The sequence below is a fragment of the Neoarius graeffei genome, chromosome 8 (assembly GCF_027579695.1).
Source record: "Neoarius graeffei isolate fNeoGra1 chromosome 8, fNeoGra1.pri, whole genome shotgun sequence".
NCBI classification, from domain to species: domain Eukaryota; kingdom Metazoa; phylum Chordata; class Actinopteri; order Siluriformes; family Ariidae; genus Neoarius; species Neoarius graeffei.
Genome location: NC_083576.1, coordinates 72,424,187 through 72,444,543, shown reverse-complemented (window position 1 = coordinate 72,444,543; position 20,357 = coordinate 72,424,187). Strand labels below are relative to the sequence as shown.

General features: G+C 41.9%; 1 protein-coding gene across 2 annotated transcripts in view; it reads left to right on the top strand.

Moving 5' to 3' along the window:
- The window catches only part of immp2l (inner mitochondrial membrane peptidase subunit 2), a 337,482-nt gene extending 318,692 nt beyond the window's left edge, over positions 1-18,790 (top strand). For both annotated transcript variants that reach the window (XM_060928205.1, XM_060928206.1), the window contains exons 5-6: positions 4,821-4,923; positions 18,421-18,790. In XM_060928205.1, coding sequence (XP_060784188.1) covers positions 4,821-4,923; positions 18,421-18,582 — 265 coding nt within the window. In that variant the 3' untranslated portion in view covers positions 18,583-18,790. The remainder of the gene's footprint in view (positions 1-4,820; positions 4,924-18,420) is intronic.
- The last annotated feature ends 1,567 nt before the right edge of the window (positions 18,791-20,357 follow it).

Below are 20,357 nucleotides of genomic sequence, written 5' to 3'. Positions count from 1 at the left end.
GGATGGGGTTGGGTACAGCGTGCAGGTTTCGAGGTTAAGGGGCACATGGTGTCCAGACAAGATCTTAGAGTAGAGGTGAATACCTCTGTAGCCTCATTAACGTCCAGCGAGTCAAGTGTGCAGAGAGGAGGCAAGGCCGCGACGACAGCTGAAGCAAGACTAGTAATTGGCAGGTTACGTAGGTTACGTCTGAAGGTGACCATGGTAGGAGGGGTGGACAGTAGTTCAGGGAGGGAGATAGTAAAACGAACGAAGTAGTGATCAGAAATGTGTAGTGGTGTAACAGTCACTTCCTCCGCTACACAGTTCTTTGTTAGGATTAAGTCGAGCTGGTGTCCATTCTTGTGAGTTGGAGAGCTAATTCTAGGTCAAATGCGTGTATAAGAGTGATGAAGTCTGTGGCATATGATTTGTCGAGGTGAATGTTGAAGTCACCGAGGACGAGTAAGGGACACTCTAGATCAATGGAGGAGATCAAGATGTCGAGCTCATCCACGAATTCACCCAGTGGTCCTGGGGGGCAGTAGATGATGATAACAGTGACTTTAGCTGGAGCTGTCACCTTGATAGCGTGGTACTCAAAAGACTTGTAGATGTTGTTAGGCAGCAGTGTAGTGTAGCTCCACTGATTGTCAACTAGGATCCCAGTTCCTCCTCCTCGTTGAATTACCCGAGGGGTGTGTGAGAGGGAATGGGTAGATGACAGTGCTGCCGGGGTCGCTGTGTCTTCCGGTTTAAGCCAGGTTTCGGTGAGTGCCAGCAGGTTCAGAGACAGACTGCTAGCGTAGGCAGAGATAAAGTCGGCCTTGTTAACAGCTGATTGGCAGTTCCATAGTCCGACAGCGAAGGACGTAGATCTGGCAGGTTGTAATAACTGAAGGTTAGACAGATTTCTGTAACGAGTGGTGCGGTAGAAAGGCCTACGTCGCAGGTGTAGCACAGGGATCCTTTGGAAGCACATTGTGCCTGTAAGTCAGTAGTGTATCTTGCCTTGTCAGTTGTGTTGCTCAGTTGAGTTACACAAGTGAAGTTACTGGTCTTGACTCTCGGGTCTTCACTCGAGAGCCAAGAGATGTGCTTATTGTCCTCCAAAGCAGCTGCTGAGTTCTCTGCGCTGTTGAGGTTGGCGGCTGTTGTTCTTTTCTGTTTGTATTTTGAAGCCTCGCTCTGCTCCGCTCCGTCTATCCTGCTCCTGTTTCTCTCGGTTATAAAGCGCTTAACACGGTTCACCATGCAGCTGAATATTATTATTATTATTATTTGTAATTATTTTATTATTTATTATTACAACTTATAGTTGTCCTGTGCACAGATTCTCCCACCTGAGCTGTGGATTTCTGCAGCTCCTCCAGAGTGATCATGGGCCTCTTGGCTGCTTCTCTGACCAGTGCTCTCCTTGCTCGCTCTGTCAGTTTAGGTGGACAGCCATGTCTTGGTAGGTTTGCAGTTGTGCCATACTTTTTCCATGTTTGAATGATGGATTGAACAGTGCTTCTTGAGATGTTCAGAGCTTGGGATTTTTTTTATAACCTAACCCTGCTTTAAACTTCTCCAGAACTTTATCCCTGACCTGTCTGGTGAGTTCTTTGGTCTTCATGATGCTGTTTGTTCTTCAGTGTTCTCTAACAAACCACTGAGGCCTTCACAGAACAAGTGTATTTATGCTGAGAGTAAATTACACACAGTAGGACTCTATTAACTAATTAGATGACTTCTGAAGGCAATTGATTGCACTGGATTGTATTTAGAGGTATCAAAGTACAGGGGGCTGAATACTAATGCACACCACATTTTTCAGATTTTTATCTGTTTAAAATTTTGAAGACCATTTATCATTTTCGTTTCACTTCACAATTATGTGCTACTCTGTGTTGGTCTATAAAATCTCAATAAAAAACTTTTATGTTCGTGGTTGTAAGGTGGAAAAATGTGAAAAAGTTCAAGGGGCATGAATACTTTTGCAAGGCACTGTATCAGGAATGATTATACACACAGGACACTTTTTATATAGCCTGGGAAATCCCATGCTGCTTTGCACAATCGTTCCGATCTGAAAAGACAGCATGGAAACTATGGTCTAAAGGCTCGCCTGAGTTAGGGAGCCAATCAGAGAGTGGGGAGGGGTGGAAAGACAGTGACGAGTACTACTCGACAAACGGAAGCTTGTAGTTTATTTGGGACTGTTTATGGATCATATTTAACATGGCGGCGAGCGATACGAACCAAACTTTTGATCAAGCTTTGTCTTGCACAAACGGCAGTAATCGTTCGGTGCCATTGTTTTCCTATTTTTGTTTTGCCTTCTCTTTCTCCTTCCTTCTCTTCTTCGCCTCTTCGTCTTCTTCGTCGCTCTAACTACGTCACCGGGTACAACTGCCATGATTGGCCATGGGCTACGTATACGCCAAATGATAGACATTCGCAACGTCCAATAAACGGCCGTTGACAATCGTAAACCACACCTCCCCTACAAGAAATTCAATAGGCGGATTCCAGACCATATTTCACTTGTGATATGGTCTGGTGTTAACCAGACTACTTTTTATATGGAATAAAAACGTGTTCTATTCCCTTCTAGCAGGTTTCATTCATTTGGTTTGATAGCATGCAATATTGTTAGCATATCGCTTATCTGACGTGTATTACATAACTCTACCTAATGGAGAATGAGCGTTGAATATGGTTTACGATATTGCATGGTTGTCAAGACAACATGGCATTACATGTCAGAGCTGATGCGAATATTCGATGAGAGTTTTCTGCTGCGCATACGCACAAGCATTTCTTTGTTTGCCGGGAAAGAGAAAGACGTGTTGAACACCCAAAAGGCTACCAAAACTTCATTACATATTCTTCATGCATATTTACAAGAGAAAAACATCCCAACGGACATCGAAAAACTGGAAAGAGACACGTTGGAGACCTAAAACTTCCGCACTAGTGAGTGACTGTGACAGTTCGTAAACAAACATGGCCACCAGGTTTGTTTCACTAAAAACGGAAGATTTTGAAAGAATTTTGAAAGAGAAAGATGCATTGAACACCCAAAAGGAATGTGTATGTATAATAATAATAATATTTGCTGGCTTTTTTTTTTGTGGTATATCAGATATATTCCATTCAGCTACTCGCTTTTGACTCGTTCAGTATCATGCTGTCTGAATGGAATATATCTGATATACCACTCAACACCAGCCAATATTATTTAAATGTGTCACTCAGGTCTGTGATGTATTTTGTCTGACAAATGTGAGTTTTTCAACACAAGAAGATAAACTTCATATCTTCAAGCCAACGTGTGATTTTCTTTTTATTATATCGACACATTCACAAACAAAAAGTACCAAAATTTATCAAAACAATTCATTGATTTCCTCAAGTTACATATAGAGATTTATGTCATGGTTTTGGTTCTTCATGTCCCGGATGGAGCTTGTATGAAAAATACGAGTGGTGTATTTCCCAGTAAAACACTCGTGTCCGTATAATATAATAGAATATCAGAAAATTAATAGCCTTAAAGAGAATTTACACAGCAAGCAAGACGTAGGCGTGAGTGAAACGTAAATGAATGCATGTGTTTGCCAGTTTACACTGTCTCCATCTCTGAAGCACGATTTTCTATATTCGAGAGCGAATATAGAAATATAGGCTTGTGCCCTGCAAAAACGGCTGAAGTGACGAAACTGGGATTTGTGTCAGTGGCCAAACTGGCGTAATCACCAAGGTAACGGGGTATAAACGGTTAAGAAATCTTCATGAGAAACAAGATGAAACCTGAAAAGATGTGGCCTGTGCCATGGACATTTCAAGAGACACATTTAAGACAGAAACATGCTCACATGAATTTATAATAATATTTTAATTCTTGTTTTATGCCATCACAACTTCATGGCATAAACAATGACATGGAAAGACATCAATGTCACAAAGTAGCATTTCCTGTCCTTGAACACAGTGTTTTAATTTGACAAAGTAGGAGGCAGGTTTTGTGTGTGTGTGGATTTCTATTCTGTCTGACTTATGTGCTAAAAAACAGAACTGAAGCGTTAAAAAAAAATGCTCCTGTCATGGGTTTATGGGCATAATACGCTTTTAAAGCTCTACTGGTCTAAACCGCTGCATTGATTCCAATGAACTTCTGTCTATAACAAAAGACGGATGTCAGACAGACAACAGAAAAACGCCTCACAGACGATTCTGGTATAAATGAGCTTTTGGTTTCTGGCCCGTCAAACTCACAAAATACTGATTTGGCAGGTTGACACCTCACAAGTAGTCACAGTCTAATTGTGCAACAGTTGTTTAAATTTTTCCTTCTTTTCCATTTAATAACCATTTGTTGCAGACATTGGACTCTGAAGTGATGTTTCCAAGTAATGTTTTTGTACTCCAGCACTAATACGAAGACGGTAAATCAGTGGTGAAGATATCTCAGTTCATTGTGAATTCAGCTTTAATTTTGGACGGTGTATTTCATGCTGCCCTAGATGAAAGCCTTCTTTCCTCTTCCTCGTACTCATATCGGCAGACTCTTGACCCCTGTCCAATTAGACCAGGGTCCTCCCAAAGCACTACTACAGATATGACACAGCGGCACAATTGTTCTTGGTTTATTGCCGTTGATTATTGATCCGAAATGAAAGCCAATGGCAAACAGGATATTGCATTTCATATTATCCCATATATCAGTCCTGTAACGAGGATTAGAAATCACATAGGCGTGTTTTCAAGGAGTTGTATCTGGAATGATTGAGTCAGGATGTTAGTGTTCAAATGCTACAGGGGTGTTTATCTCCAGCTTGTTTGACTTTTTGCAGGACCCTGGGCTATAAAAACCGTTACATAAGAGTTCCAGATGGACACCTGTGGATCGAGGGTGATCATCACGGCCACAGCTTTGACAGCAACACCTTTGGACCGGTAAATCCATCATTCATTTCTCACATAATGTATTTAATTGATTGAAGAAGTAATTGATTTATTCATAATCTGGTTATGTGGTGTAACTTTTGTGTGGGAATTATTGTGTGATCAGTTAATGGACTTTGGGAACAATGGTTATCAGTGATTGGATGTTGGGAACAATGGTGATCAGTGATTGGATGTTGGGAATGATGGTGATCAGTGATTGGATGTTGGGAATGATGGTTCTTAGGGATTGGATTTTGGGAACAATGGTGATCAGTGGTTAAATGTTGGGAACAATGGTGATCAGTGAATGAACTTTCGGAACAAAGATGATCAGTGATTGGATGTTGGGAATGATGGTGATCAGTGATTGGATGTTGGGAACAATGGTGATCAGTGATTGGATGTTGGGAACAATGGTGATCAGTGATTAGATGTTGGGAATGATGGTTCTGAGGGATTGGATTTTGGGAACAATGGTGATCAGTGGTTAAATGTTGGGAACAATGGTGATCAGTGAATTAACTTTCGGAACAAAGATGATCAGTGATTGGATGTTGGGAACGATGGTGATCAGTGATTGGATGTTGGGAACAATGGTGATCAGTGATTGGATGTTGGGAACGATGGTGATCAGTGATTGGATGTTGGGAACAATGGTGATCAGTGATTGGATGTTGGGAATGATGGTTCTTAGGGATTGGATTTTGGGGACAATGATGATCAGTGGTTAGATGTTGGGAACAATGGTGATCAGTGAATAAACCTTCAGAACAAAGGTGATCAGTGATTGGATATTGGGAACGATGGTGATCAGTGATTGGATATTGGGAACGATGGTGATCAGTGAATGAGCTTTGGGAACATTGGTGATCAGTGATTAGATGTTGGGAACAATGGTGATCAGTGAATGAACTTTCGGAACAATGGTGATTGGATGTTGGGAACGATGGTGATCAGTGAATGAACTTTGGGAACAATGGTGATCAGTGACCAGTAGCTGTGAGCTTGAGGCCAAGTTTATATTAGACCGTATCTGTCTCATTTTCTTCGCGGATGCACTGTCCGTTTACATTAAACCGCCTGGAAACGCCGGGAAACGGGAATCCGCCAGCGTCCACGTATTCAATCCAGATCGTGTCAGCTCCGGTGCTGTGTAAACATTGAGAATACGCGGATATGCTGTGCTGATCTCTAGCTGGCGTCGTCATTGGACAACGTCACTGTGACATCTACCTTCCTGATTCGCTGGCGTTGGTCATGTGACGCGACTGCTGAAAAACGGCGCGGACTTCCGCCTTGTATCACCTTTCATTAAAGAGTATAAAAGTATGAAAATACTGCAAATACTGATGCAAATACTGATCATTGTGTAGTTATGATGGTCTTTAGGCTTGCCATCCTTCCACTTGCAAGTGATAAGTGATATGCACTGGGATCACACACACAGCGGCTCAGTCCCGAATCACTGCTCGTGCGCTCCACTCGCGCGCTCTGTGAGCTGCGCAGGGCCGGAGTGCGCACCCTCCAGAGGGCACTCGCTGTTCAGGGCGGAGTGATTTGGAGCGCAGGATGCCTGCGGAGCCGAGCGTATCCGTGTATTGGCGTTGCTGTGTGCACGCGAATCGTGTATTGGTGTTGCTGTGTGCACACTAATCGTTTTAAAAACGCTAATCTGATGATCTGCTGATACGGTCTAATGTAAACCCCACCTGAGAGCCATGCTGAGTGCTTGACAGTTGCTAACATCTCTCCCTCTTTTTTTTTTTTAATAAAGTCTCTAAAGTTGTCTAAAAATCCGCCAGAGCGGGCGACAAAGTCCTAACTTAGCAACACTGTTTGTGAACCAGTAGAAAACAAGTGGCTGGGACTGTGTGGGAATTAGTTGCATTAAAAGTTGGAGGAGCTGCTTATTATTCTGTAGCTGTCACGCAGAACTTTTTGTCTGGCTGTTTTCTTACTTACTGCTTGGTGCAAAACCGAAAAAAAGTTATCTGTCTCATTCACCGGCATACACTAAGAGCTTTATTTTGTAAAACTCTCTTTAATCTCTCTGCCTGTGAGAAATTTCTTGTTAGCAATGTTGGTACCTTTGAATTGGTCAAACACAAAGACTTCATTGACATATGCCACCAGAAATAGATGGCTTCAAAAAAGTGTATGAAAAACGTAGGGAACACAGAGATAGCTACTTCCTGAGGACATTGTTTACAGCTGTGCACTGCTCTGCCACCTCGCCCACGCTGTGTGCTATACTGACACACACACACACACACACACACACACACACACACACACACACACACACACACACACACAACCTTTAAATGTATTATTGAGTAGAACAGTGTTTTTCTGTCACTTTGCCCTTTTCTTTATTCCTCCCTGCTCAAGCAGTTACTGTATCAGTTGAAGGATTTTTTTTTTTTCCCCCAGAAAGCTTTTCGATGTTGTGCTGCTTGTGTTCAGGAAAGTGTTTCTGGTCAGAGGCTGTTTTTACAGAGACAGGAGTTTGTGTCTGAAAATTCAAATGTCTTTTTCTGTTGCCTAAAGCTCTTAGCGACACTACTGTATTTTTGTCCTCTGGCACATTTTTTTTTTAAATGATGGTTCTTGTCTGGAAGTAAATGAATAAGCTTCTCATGGTGTCTCTTTTATTACTGGTGCACGTCCATTACTCAGAATGCTTGCTGCACTTGCTCCCCTGCACACAGACCGCACTGTACAGTGGTATGCAAGACATATTTGCCAAAACACTGTCAGGTCGTATATCACTGTAGAAATATACCTTCTGTACGTTTCAGGCAGTTTGTTTTTGCCGTTTTAGTGCAGACTGCAGTTTCACCTTGACTTGATGCATTACGGGGTGAGACAGGGGTTGAGGGTGGGGGTGGGGGGCTGCGGCTGTGGGATGTGGGGCTTCATTTTTCATCCTCGCCAAGAAGGATTTAAATCTCGGCTTTTAAACACTGTTTTTTACTGTTTGTAAAAAGAAAAAAAAGCATGTAATTAAGACTAGCACATGGGTGCGTCTGGTTCTTAAAGGTCACAGCACTGTAGAGATTTGATCTTATTTTTTAACACCCCATATGTGAAATTCTCTATTTTGATTGGTTAGAAGGTGTTTATTCATTTTCGGTAACAGCAGCTTTGACAGATGTGCCAGCTGTAAGACGAATTACAGGTTTATATTAACACAGTCATTCTAATATTTTATTATTCCTATAGTAAGAAATTACACATTAATGCGTATGGTTGACACGTACTTAAAAACGTGACATATTCTGTGAGGTTTATTCAGGATTTTTGGAGGGTTAGAGGTAAGATTCGCTGCAACACTCAGAGATCAGGGTGTCTTCAGGATTTTTATGGTTTCTCAGCTGTGGTTTCTTGACAAGGTAAATATTTTTGTGTTAAGAGAGACAAAGTAGAGCCTGGTGAGGATGCGCGATAGCGTACTTGCTTTGCAAACCTTGCATTGGATTATGTGTAATTATAAACAGATAAAAAGGATGATGTGACGTTCTTTAGTAGAGTAAAAAATGTAATCCTTGTCAAATCGCTGAGGCATACGAAAAATAAAACACTTCAGAATACGAGGTGCTTCAAAAAGTTCTTGGCTTCACCCACAAAATATCACAGGAGAAAGTTTGTTTTTGCGTTATTTTTCAACATCGTCTTTAACTTCAATGCACTTAGTCCACTGATGTTCAAGCTTCGCTATCCGTACACGGAAGGAGGTCACATCTTGAGCCTCCAGATCCTCCTCAACAGCATGGATGACTTCGTCATCACTCTGAAAATGGTGACCACACGAGTGGGATTTCAGTTTGGGAAATGGACAGGAGTCAGGCGGTGTCAGGTCGGGTGAGTAAGGCGCATGGGGAAACAGTTCAAAGCCACATATGGCTGCTTCTGCCACTGCTAGCTGTGCTGTGTGGATGGGCGCATTGTCCTGGAGCAACATCACACCAGCTTGAAGCGTTCTTTCCTCTCCTTCTTTCTTTGATTGCTTCTTTCAGTTGTCGCAATTCTGATGCAAGTAGTCCCCATTAATGGTTTGACCCTTTTGCAAGAAGTCAGTCATGAGCACTCATTCACTGTTCCAAAAACACAGAAGCCATCACCTTGCCGCAGGCTTGTAGTACTCGAGTCCGACTCGTGCCCTAATTTTAAGGACCCGTGACTTGACTTGGACTTGAGCATTGATGACTCGGACTTGGACTCGAACTCGTGCATTAACTGCATTAGGACTCATAAATTGGAGATGAGGACTTAGATTTTTCTTTATTTTGTGTAACATGTCATAATATATTTATATCTACCTTAATTTTTGTACTACTGTAATTTTGCGCAAGTGTCACACCTGAGCGTCTTGGCATGTGCATCAGATAGACTCTCGGGCGCGCTCCAGGCGGACTCTTGCACATGTGCCATAAACGACTTGCACAGGATTAAGGCACAATCAGCACACCTATATCCATCCATCCATCATCTGTAGCCGCTTATCCTGTACAGGGTCGCGGGCAAGCTGGAGCCTATCCCAGCTGACTATGGCTGAGAGGTGGGGTACACCCTGGACAAGTCGCCAGGTCATCACAGGGCTGACACATAGAGACAAACAACCATTCACACTCACATTCACACCTACGGTCAATTTAGAGTCACCAGTTAACCTAACCTGCATGTCTTTGGACTGTGGGGAAACCGGAGCACCCAGAGGAAACCCACACGGCCACGGGGAGAACATGCAAACTCCACACAGAAAGGCCCTCGTTGGCCACTGGGCTCGAACCCAGGACCTTGTTGCTGTGAGGAGACAGCGCTAACCACTACACCACCGTGCTGCCCTGCGCACCTACGGTATATAAAAACTGTGAAAACACACTTACTTTGCAAAGTATTGAGTTACGTTGCTGACATGTTACCGAGCCTTATTTCCTTGTTTGGGTTCCTGATCCCTGATTTCCTGTTTCTCGTCTTTGATTCTGCCGAGTCTATGATAGCCCGTTTGCGCTTCGCTCGACCTATTGCCTGTTTTGCGATTTTGCCTGCCGTTCTGGATCGTTTCTGTCTTCACTTGTATTAATAAACACACCTTCTGCATTTACATCCGTCTCCCAATGATTTCTGACAGAATACTTCACACTCCCTGACAAAGAGAATGCACGTTCACCTGTTCATACATCATGTTCAGGAACAAACTAATGTTAATGGCGCTAAAACAACCACCGTCAAATGATGCAGTTGGAGTGTCGGACTCGACTCGGATCAATAGTGGACTCGACTCGAAATTTTCTTTAATGACTTGGAGACTGGACCTGGACTCGAGGTTTAGTGACTCGACTACAACACTGCCTTGCCGACAGATGCCGCTTGCTTGAACTTTTTGGGCGGCAGAGAGCCGGTGTGTTTTTATCGTTTCCTTTGATTATTTGATTCAGGATCAAAGTGGTGAACCAATGTCTCATCCTGGGTCACAGATCTCCTCAGGAATTTGGCTGGATCAGCATGAAAATGAGTCAAAAGTGTCCTCAAAATTTCCAGTCTGTTCAACTTTTGATCTGGTGTCAACGTTCGGGGCACCCTTTATGCAGACAGCTTGCTCATCCCTAAGATGTCAGTCAAAGCAGTGTGAACTGAGCCAATGCTGATGTCCATGGTTTCCGCTATGTGGTGGACAGTCACACGTCTATCGTTCATGACCATGTAGTGAATGGCCTCCACTTGATCATCCATGGTTGCTGATTTTGGGTGTCCCAACCATGGGTCGTCTTCAGTGCTCTTTGTTCCCCGCTTGAAATCAGCAACCCACTTCTTTATGGTTGAATAGCAAGGGGAGTCCTCATCAAGTGTGTTGACCATGCCTTCATGGATTTCCTTGGGGGTCATTCCCTTTTTATGCAGATACTTGATCACAGCTCTGGCTTCTTTTTTGTCCATTTTTTGGTTTCCCTCTCACCTACTGATTTTCAAAGAGTGTCACCTTCAAAGAAATGACGACGTGCATTTGAGTTTTTGTGGACAGAGATATTTAACAGTTATTCCACAAAATCGAGTCATACATGAGCTGATAGCCGATGAGGCGCGTAGCACTGAGTTGGCCATAAGCCATGTACAACGAAATTGAGTGGAATAATTGTTTTATTCGATCCACATTCACTGGATTTTGAGAAACAGAGCATTTTTATTTTTTGCAAATTCGATAAATAGAAACTTTATACAAAACGTCTGACAAAATCATTTCCGCTTAGAATGTTAACAAACCGGCAAAATGACAGGAGCAATTTGTGAAAAATGCGATAATAATAATTCTTGAAAAATTAAAAAAACAGATGTTCTTGCCATCAAATACTTTTATTCCATATTTTGTTGCTTTATTTTTGTATTTTTGGGCTTTTTAATTTTTGAGTAAAGTTTTTATCTTGTCCTTGGCCGGTTCAGTAACACGCTCCGCCATTATTTTCTTCTTCAGGGTTTTTGGCCGTTTGGTGCCACTGACTAGACTGGAGTGTGGAAAAAGAGATATTGGGGGGGGGAACAATATTCTTTTTTTTCTATTTCTGTCTCTTTTAAATACTTGATAATAAAGTGATATATCTGACTTGATGCGCTCTGCCATTTTGTTTTTCTCTACTCACGGTATATGAGCTGATATCCTAGTAATAGAGTAGCCAATCAGAGTGTACGATTGCTCATATCCAGTGAATGTGGATAGAATAAAAGGCTTTATATTATACAGTTATGCCCCAAAATGGGAGTTACGCCCCTTGTTTCCAGGTGAGTCCGAGAACTTTTTGAATTACTCTCCTTTGCTGTTGTAGGAAATGAATCCAAATTAAAGTGGGAAAAGTAGCTCCACTTCAAATCTGGACCCAGCTGATTATTTTTCTATTACAGCACGTCTTGGAGTGTTTTATTCCTTCCATATAAACTCATCAGCTTAATATCATGGTCCCCAATTAGTAGGCTCCTTGTGGCCAGCTATAAGTTTAACATTTTAATAAAGTTGATTGATTGATTGATTGATTGATTGTCTAAATGGAGTGAACTAAGTGTGTTCGAAGAGAGAAAACGCAGATCTCATTAGATCCGAGTTTGACACATGGATACTGAGTCACTAATGTCATGTTGTCTGTGTTGCTCCAGGTTTTTTGTGTTGTATTCTGTTTAAATGATATCACATTAAACCTGTGGTACTGACGTCTCACTTATTAACTTTAGCTGAAGCTCAATCATGGTTTAATGTGTTTCATTACACAGTGTTCAGGAGGTATATGCTATGGGTTTAGCTGTGATACCATACCATGGCACTAAGACTCTTTAACCCAGAGACCTCGGCATCCCTGAACCCCCTGTTCAGCTAATCCGTTCCGGCCGTTCCAGGTATTTGCAAAAAATCCTCCAAACAGAACTATTCTGAGAGCAGTAAGTACTTGGAGCTTTGTCTGGCTTCCTCAGCTGCCCAAAACACTGGGCTCTCGCTCTCCGTCTGCGGCCAGATTGATTACTTCATATTGAATTGGCTCTGGTTGAGCCTTAAAGCTAAAGAACGGTAAAGAGCATGTGCTATCACTTTATAAGATATAGAACTCGGGCTCCCGTGTGGTGCAGCTGTCTATTGTCAGAGACTGTTTTCTCCTTGATTAAAAATAGATTAAGTGCAGTGTTTTACACCTAAATTGGCTGAATAGTGTGGGGCGGCACGGTGGTGTAGTGGTTAGCACCGTCGCCTCACGGCAAGAAGGTTCTGGGTTTGAGCCCAGTGGCCGGCGAGGGCCTTTCTGTGTGGAGTTTGCATATTCTCCCCGTGTCCGCGTGGGTTTCCTCCGGGTGCTCCGGTTTCCCCCACAGTCCAAAGACATGCAGGTTAGGTTAACTGGTGACTCTAAATTGAGCGTAGGTGTGAATGTGAGTGTGAATGGTTGTCTGTGTCTATGTGTCAGCCCTGTGATGACCTGGCGACTTGTCCAGGGTGTATCCCGCCTCTCGCCCGTAGTCAGCTGGGATAGGCTCCAGCTTGCCTGCGACCCTGTAGAACAGGATAAGCGGCTACAGATAACGGATGGATGGATGGCTGAATAGTTGTAAATGATTCTTATTTTGATATCAAGCAATGTACTGTAATAGTGATTATAAATTTAACCATTATCTAACCATTATAACAGTTGTCCCTAATTTCTCACAAGACACATTATAAATCTAAAATTATAACTCATTTTTGAACTTTTAATTAATGAAACTTTGCAACTTCTGAAGAATTTGATTTTTTTTTTTTTTTTTTTTAATCTCTGGCCGGAGTTCATGAAAATATAATTGCTATGCTGTCTGGGTGATTAGCTTAGCCAATCACGAGCGTCTGCTAGCTGTGTTTAAATTAAGGCAGTTAGCTGTCTCACCTCCAGGCACAGCTGCCTTGTGTGACACTGTGTGATTGATAGGGATGCTCTCAAAGACCCAGTTCTGAGCAGAAACCCATTTTAAATTAGTAAAACCAAGGTCAGATAGATTCCTCTGCTCTTGGTACTTGAGGATTTGGAATTTATGGATAGGCTACACAGGCTAATGTCGCATCTCTTTCTCACTCCTGCCTGTACACAATGAATGGCAAAGAGGAAAAAAAAAGAGATTGCAAGTGGAGTTCTATTTTAGTCGAGCTGTTGTTGTAAATAGCGCAATAAAACCTTTGTCGTCTTGTGTTTTGCTAAACTGCTCATATCACCTCCCTTATAAGTAAAGAACTGTGTAAATCTTCCGCAGTGCGAGTGTTTGGTTTGAAAGCTGTGCTGTTCCTCACAACTTCACCTTCTTCATGTGCCTTAATAGAACATTATACAGAGTCCTTAAGGCCAATAATTATATAATATTTTACATTCACCAGTACATGAAAGCTACTCACTTGTTCAGTCATGCATAATTTAAAGATCTGGCAACTTTATTAAAGAACTGATCAGCAGCACCGAAAACAGCACACGTGTCATGATTATGAAAGTGGAACTGATTTTTCTGTTGACCTTAAGCCACCTTCAGAGTAGAAGCATAACAGTCGTGTTATGACGCACATGGAGGAATTTCTTAACGTTGAACCATGGGCGATTGCTCTAAGACAACGAGGGAGGCTCAGCCTCCTCTAAAAATGACGAACATCGTGTAGGATGAATTGCGCTAGGCTTATGTTATAGCCGACCTGCTATTTCAGATCCAGAATCATAGAAATATATGTGCTCAACCCAACTACAGTGCGAAATCATTCCGTTATAACTTTCCCCAGTTCGCCTAATGTGCGCGTGAGTTTTTCCCTCTCGTGACAGCGCGATGCAGCCCAGCCTCAGTGGACTTCAGTGGCATTTGGGAGCTATGCGCTTTTCAGTATCAAAATGCAAGACGATTATTGGACAAATACTGCGAAAACGCCCGCCCACAGACTCCCAGCCTCAGTGGACTTCAGTGGCATTTGGGAGCGATGCGCTTTTCAATATCAAAATGCAAGACGATTATTGGACAAATACTGCGAAAACACCCGCCCCACCGGACTCCCAGCCTCACAGTGGGAGGGACATGGCAAAGCTTTCCGCGAGGAGACTGGTGATTGGTGAAAGCAGCCAGATATTTTCTTTGATTGACAGCTCATTTCAAATATAGACAGGCAGTGGTGAATTTCAGTTCAGTCCCATGCAGATTCGCAAGTGGTGTGGCGTATTGTAAGAGATCAGCTTACATTTCGATTTCATTCATTACATACAGTTTCTACCAGCTTTTTTAGTTTGTATTTTCATTGTAAATAAAGTGTAAATATAGTGTTGTCAAGTTTGCTATCTTAGTTCCAGAAATTTCGTTTGAGTGACTGAACTTGAACTTGAGGGGGCTAGTCAGCTAGCAAGAAAGCTGCGCACGGATGCCAAGCATTGTTGATTTAATTTTGGCGAAGCCATTTGCCAGTCTTCCTTTCGATGAAAAAATTAAAATTAAAGAGGTAGACCAACGCCTCAAATTGACTTGGTGAAAAAGGTAGGGAATAATACGTGACCCGCATCAACAACAGTAAATACTTATGTCATGGATGGACCAAAAATATAGAATCTATTTATAATGTTTATGCTGAGTATATTATATTGGAATATATATTTTTCTGGATATGAATTAAACACAACTACAATTTGGAAAACATTTTTAAACAAAAACACAGCCGAGAACATTTCACACTACAGACCTGGATTAAAAGTGAAGGGTTATCAAAATTGTCAATAAAACATTTCTCAGTCAAAATAAGTAAAATATAGGGAAAGTGTCATTGAATGAAATGTGTGGCACCCAGCTCTATGTTTGGCTCCCCAAGGTCAGTGCTTGTGCCTATTCCAGAACACTCTGCTGTTACTGCTGAGGTTCCTGACAAAGAGCTGCTTTCAATAATGATCAATTTTTAAACAACATGCCACAATTTTAAAATATAAAATATTAAAATATACCCCCCCCAACACCACCATCATGTATATTGGACAGTAGACTAATGGGCCAAAAGAACCTGTTATTTCACAGTTTGTGACGCTGCCAAGAATCAGCCAGATCAGAGGCAAGAGTATGGGCAAAATTGATGTGTTTTTTCTTTTTTCTTTGAAAATCTGGAAATATCGTAACCGACCAGCCTCCCCTGTTTGAAAGACTACCAGCCGCCACTGCGTTGAACATATAGTAAATGAAATGTGTTCAGCTTTTCGTTCAAAAAATACTAAATCAAAGAAATAGCACAAATTATTATTTAAATAGATATATAGGATATTAATCATTATTATACATACAGGACACTTTTTCCATGGAATAAAAACATGTATTCTGTTCCCTTCTAGCGGGTTTCATTCATTTGGTTTGATAGCATGCAATATTGTTAGCATATCACTTATCCTATGTGTATTACGTCACGCTACCCAATGTAGAATGAGCGTTGAAGATGTTTACGATATTGCATGGTTGTCAAGACAACATGACATCAAACATCGGAGCTGATGCAAATATCCAATGAGGGAGTTTTCTGCTGTGCGTGCGCACAATCATTTCTGTGTTCATCGGGAAAGAGAAAGACGCGTTGAACACCCGAAAGGCTACTAAAACTTCATTAGATATTCTTCATGCATACATGCAGTGACGAACTGTTACTATTAGAGCTGGGACTTCAGCTCAGCCAAAACTTAGCCAGACACCAAAAAAGCAACAGGGCAAAGGATTAGCAGCAGGCTGCCAGGTTGCTCCGTTGTGTGTAGTTCTAGATGTTGATTTTAAAAGTAACTAAGTAAATTACATAGAGAAATGAATACTTAAGTCTGAGTGAAAACCGCTGTAGCAAGCATGTGTGCTCCCTAATCACTATATAGGGCACTATATAGTGTGGACGCCATTTTGTAGTGCTGTCCGAAACCTTAGTGAGGATTATTTACACCCTATATAGTGCACTCAAAGTATCCCACAATGCATCATGAAAAGTAGTGGACAACTGATGGTCACTAACCAAAGCAATATATCCCATCATGCATTGTGGTTGCGCTGAAAGAAATCAAATTAAAAGTCTCAAATTTGATTTAATAAAAGGCTGCAGCAAAGAAGAAAGTATTCAGCCTTGATTTTAAAAAAAGAACTGAAAGATGCAGGTACTTTGTATTGATTAATATGGGAAATACGCTCAGTACAATATGGATTTATCACAAAATACATGCATGTATTTATTATTTTGAAAACCCACCAGCCGCCTGATCTGGCACGGTTTAATTGTGCGACAGTAATGATGTAAATACCGGCACGACGAACTAGTGTCCAAAAGCGTTTTTTCATTTTACCAATGAGCTCACTATATAGTCCTCTCTGCAGTAATTCCCTATATAGGGAGTAGTGAACGAGTGAGCGATTTTGGACACAGGGTTAGTTTCTCGGTCGTTAGCCTGTGCTACTTGCTCTCAATAGCACTGGCTTGACTGCTTTATTAGCATTCACGCTACACCAGCTGGAAGGTGACTTCACTGCTGCGCTGACGGCGCTGAGTCGCGGTTAAGCTCACATTAGCCTTCATGAATACTCGTCTTTGACTCGTTCAATATCATGCTAGCTGAACGGAGTATATCTGATAGACCACGAAAAAAAGTCAGCCAGTATTATTTAAATATAGGTTTATTACAGAAATAAACAAATAGGTTATCGGTGAATAATAAGCAATGTACAGCAAAACATATGTATATAAATAATGCACTATTCTATACTAATGTACTAAATACTTTTATTTACAAAGTAGTGAAAGTGGCCAAATTTCCGGCGAGGGCCTTTCTGTGTGGAGTTTGCATGTTCTCCCCGTGTCTGTGTGGGTTTCCTCCGGGTGCTCCGGTTTCCCCCACAGTCCAAAGACATGCAGGTTAGGTTAACTGGTGACTCTAAATTGAGCGTAGGTGTGAATGTGAGTGTGAATGGTTGTCTGTGTCTATGTGTCAGCCCTGTGACGACCTGGCGACTTGTCCAGGGTGTACCCCGCCTTTCGCCCGTAGTCAGCTGGGATAGGCTCCAGCTTGCCTGCGACCCTGTAGAACAGGATAAAGCAGCTACAGATAATGAGATGAGATGAGATCATTATTAAGCAACAGTTTGCAGGCATGCAGTGGAGCAGCAACGCGAGAAGGCAGAGAAACTGCCACACGTGAAAGAGAGCATCTCAATTCTGCGAGCACTGAGCACTGACACATGAACGCTTCCTCTCAACCATGATTACACATTGCTTGTGACTCGAGATGCTATTTACGGCACCTTGCACTCATGTTTCGTGACTGATACAGCTCTGCACACATATCAGCCGTCCTTGCGCACCATTAAAGTTTAAAGATGCTGTTTAAACAGCATAACATCTTATGAGGAGCTCATTGCTAGCAGCACCAATGTAAACGGTGTTAAATAAAATGTCCCATGATGCCCCTGATTATGTAATACTAAAGTAGGTATAAAGTAGGCACAGTCATGTACTGGTTAGCACCGTTGCCTCACAGCAAGAAGGTTCTGGGTTCGAGTCCAGTGACCGATAGAGGGCCTTTCTGGGTGTGTGCATGTTCTCCCCGTGTCTGCGTCGGTTTCCTCCGGGTGCTCCGGTTTCCCCCACAGTCCAAAGACGTGCAGGTTAGGTTAACATGGCCTGAAGGTTCGGCCTTGAGCAAGGCACCTAACCCCCAACTGCTCCCCGGGCGCTGTAGCATAGCTGCCCACTGCTCTGGGTATGTGTGTGTGCTCATTGCTCACTTGTGTGTGTGTTCACTGCTTCAGATGAGTTAAATGCAGAGAGAAATTTCACTGTGCTTGATTGTGCATGTGACAAATAAAGGCTTCTTCTTCTTAAATTTCAGTATCAGGAGATACATCACACCTTTATCATCAGTCTCATGTACTTATTCTATTCAGTCTTTCATCAGCTGACTTTTTTTTATTGAAATGCAAATTATTATTATAATTTTTTTTAAAAGGTCAGTAAACAGGATTGCCTTTCTGCAGGTTTCGCTCGGACTCCTCCATGGCAGAGCGTCTCACATCATATGGCCTCCAAACCGGTGGCAGAGGATCAGATCGTGTGTCCCATCTGACCGCAGACCTCTGCTCAACTGGGGAGGATCAACAGAAGACAACGACGACGGGGATGATGAAAATAAAAAATGACCTTTTGAGCACTTATACAATCAATCTGACTCTTGTGTGCATGACAGATTGTCTGATTGTGATGACTGAGTTGCAGATGTGTGGAAAATGTGTTTTTAGAGGCGGGATGAGGGAGAGAACATCAAGGCCTTTGAGCTGATGTGTAAAGCAGGACCCTTTAAGTCAAGCCTTTAATTTGAACAAATAAATTTGATGGATCATTTTTAAATGAGATTATTTTGTTGGATTTTTTTTTTTTTTTTTTTTTGCATCACCAGTGAGTAGTGACTGGTGATTTCAGTTAATTTATCAATTAGGAAACGCACATTAGGAGTTCAGCTGCTCCTAGTGGAGATCTGAAACTACAAGGCTTTTTACATGTACGTTTACATTTGCTGCATTTGGCAGACTTCCTTATCCAGAGCGACATGTAGAAGTCCTTCTGAGGTTTCAATCAATAAATACGTCCTCATACTGGTTCACTAGGTCAGACACTAAAAGTACGATTTTTCTTCTCAGTTGAAGTGAATATCGACACTTTTAAAATAAAAAAATTTAAAAAACACAGGATTTGATATTTGCTATTACTATTGTCCGTTTATCACCAGATCCATATTTAATCATAAAGTCTGAGCTCGAGTACTTCATGACTTTTAAACCACTGTGCATTTCAGGAAAGGGTTGTCATATGCAGGCTTGTAGTACTTGAGTCCGACTCATGCCCTAATTTTAAGGACTCGTGACTTGACTTGGACTTCAGCACTGATGACTCGGACTAGGACTCGGACTCATGCATTAACTGCATTCGGACTCGTTGGAGCTCAGATTTTTTCTTTATTTTTTATAACATGGCATAAGATATTTATATCTACATTAATTTTGTACTAATTTCTTGCAAGAGTGTCACACCTGCCCGTCCTGGCACGTGCATCAGATAGACTCTCGGGCGCACTCCAGACAGTGCGTGCACCAAGTGGACTCTCGTGTGCACACCGTAAACAACTTGCACCTGCACAGGATTAAGGCACAATCAGCGCGCCTACAGTATATAAAAACTGTGAAAATGCACTTACTTTGCGAAGTATTGAGTTGCGTTGCTGACACATTACCGAGCCTTATTTCCTTGTTTGGGTTCCTGATCCCTCATTTCCTGTTTCTCGTCTTTGATTTTGCCGAGTCTACAATAGCCTGTTTGTGCCTTGCTCGACCTATTGCCCGTTTCACTGTTTTATGATTTTGCCTGCCATTCTGGATTGTTTACCTGTCTTCACTTGTATTAATAAGCACACCTTTTGCACTTAGTCAAGCCGGAAAGTCTGCACACCCCTTTCACCTTCTCCACATTTTATGTTACAGACTTATTCTACAATAGATTGAGTTCATTTTTTTGTCACAAAATTCTACACAAAATAGCCCATAATGACAAAGTGAAAGTAGGTTTTTAGATATTTGTGCTAATTTATTAAAAATCAAAATGTAAAATATCATATGGATACAAGTTTGCACACCCTTTGATATGACACCCAAAAGTAAGCTGAGGTGCATTTTGTTTCCACTGATGCTGCTTGAGATGTTTCTACAACTTAACTGGAGTCCACTTGTGGTAAATTCAATTGATTGGACATGATTGGGGATTGCCAACACCTGCCTATATCCCACAGCTGACAGTGCATGTCAGAGCAAACTCCAAGCCATGGGGTCAAAGGAATTATCTGCAGACCTCAGAAACAGGATTGTGTCAAGGCATACAGTAGATCTGGAGAAGGGTACAGAAAAATTGCTGCAGCTTTACAGGT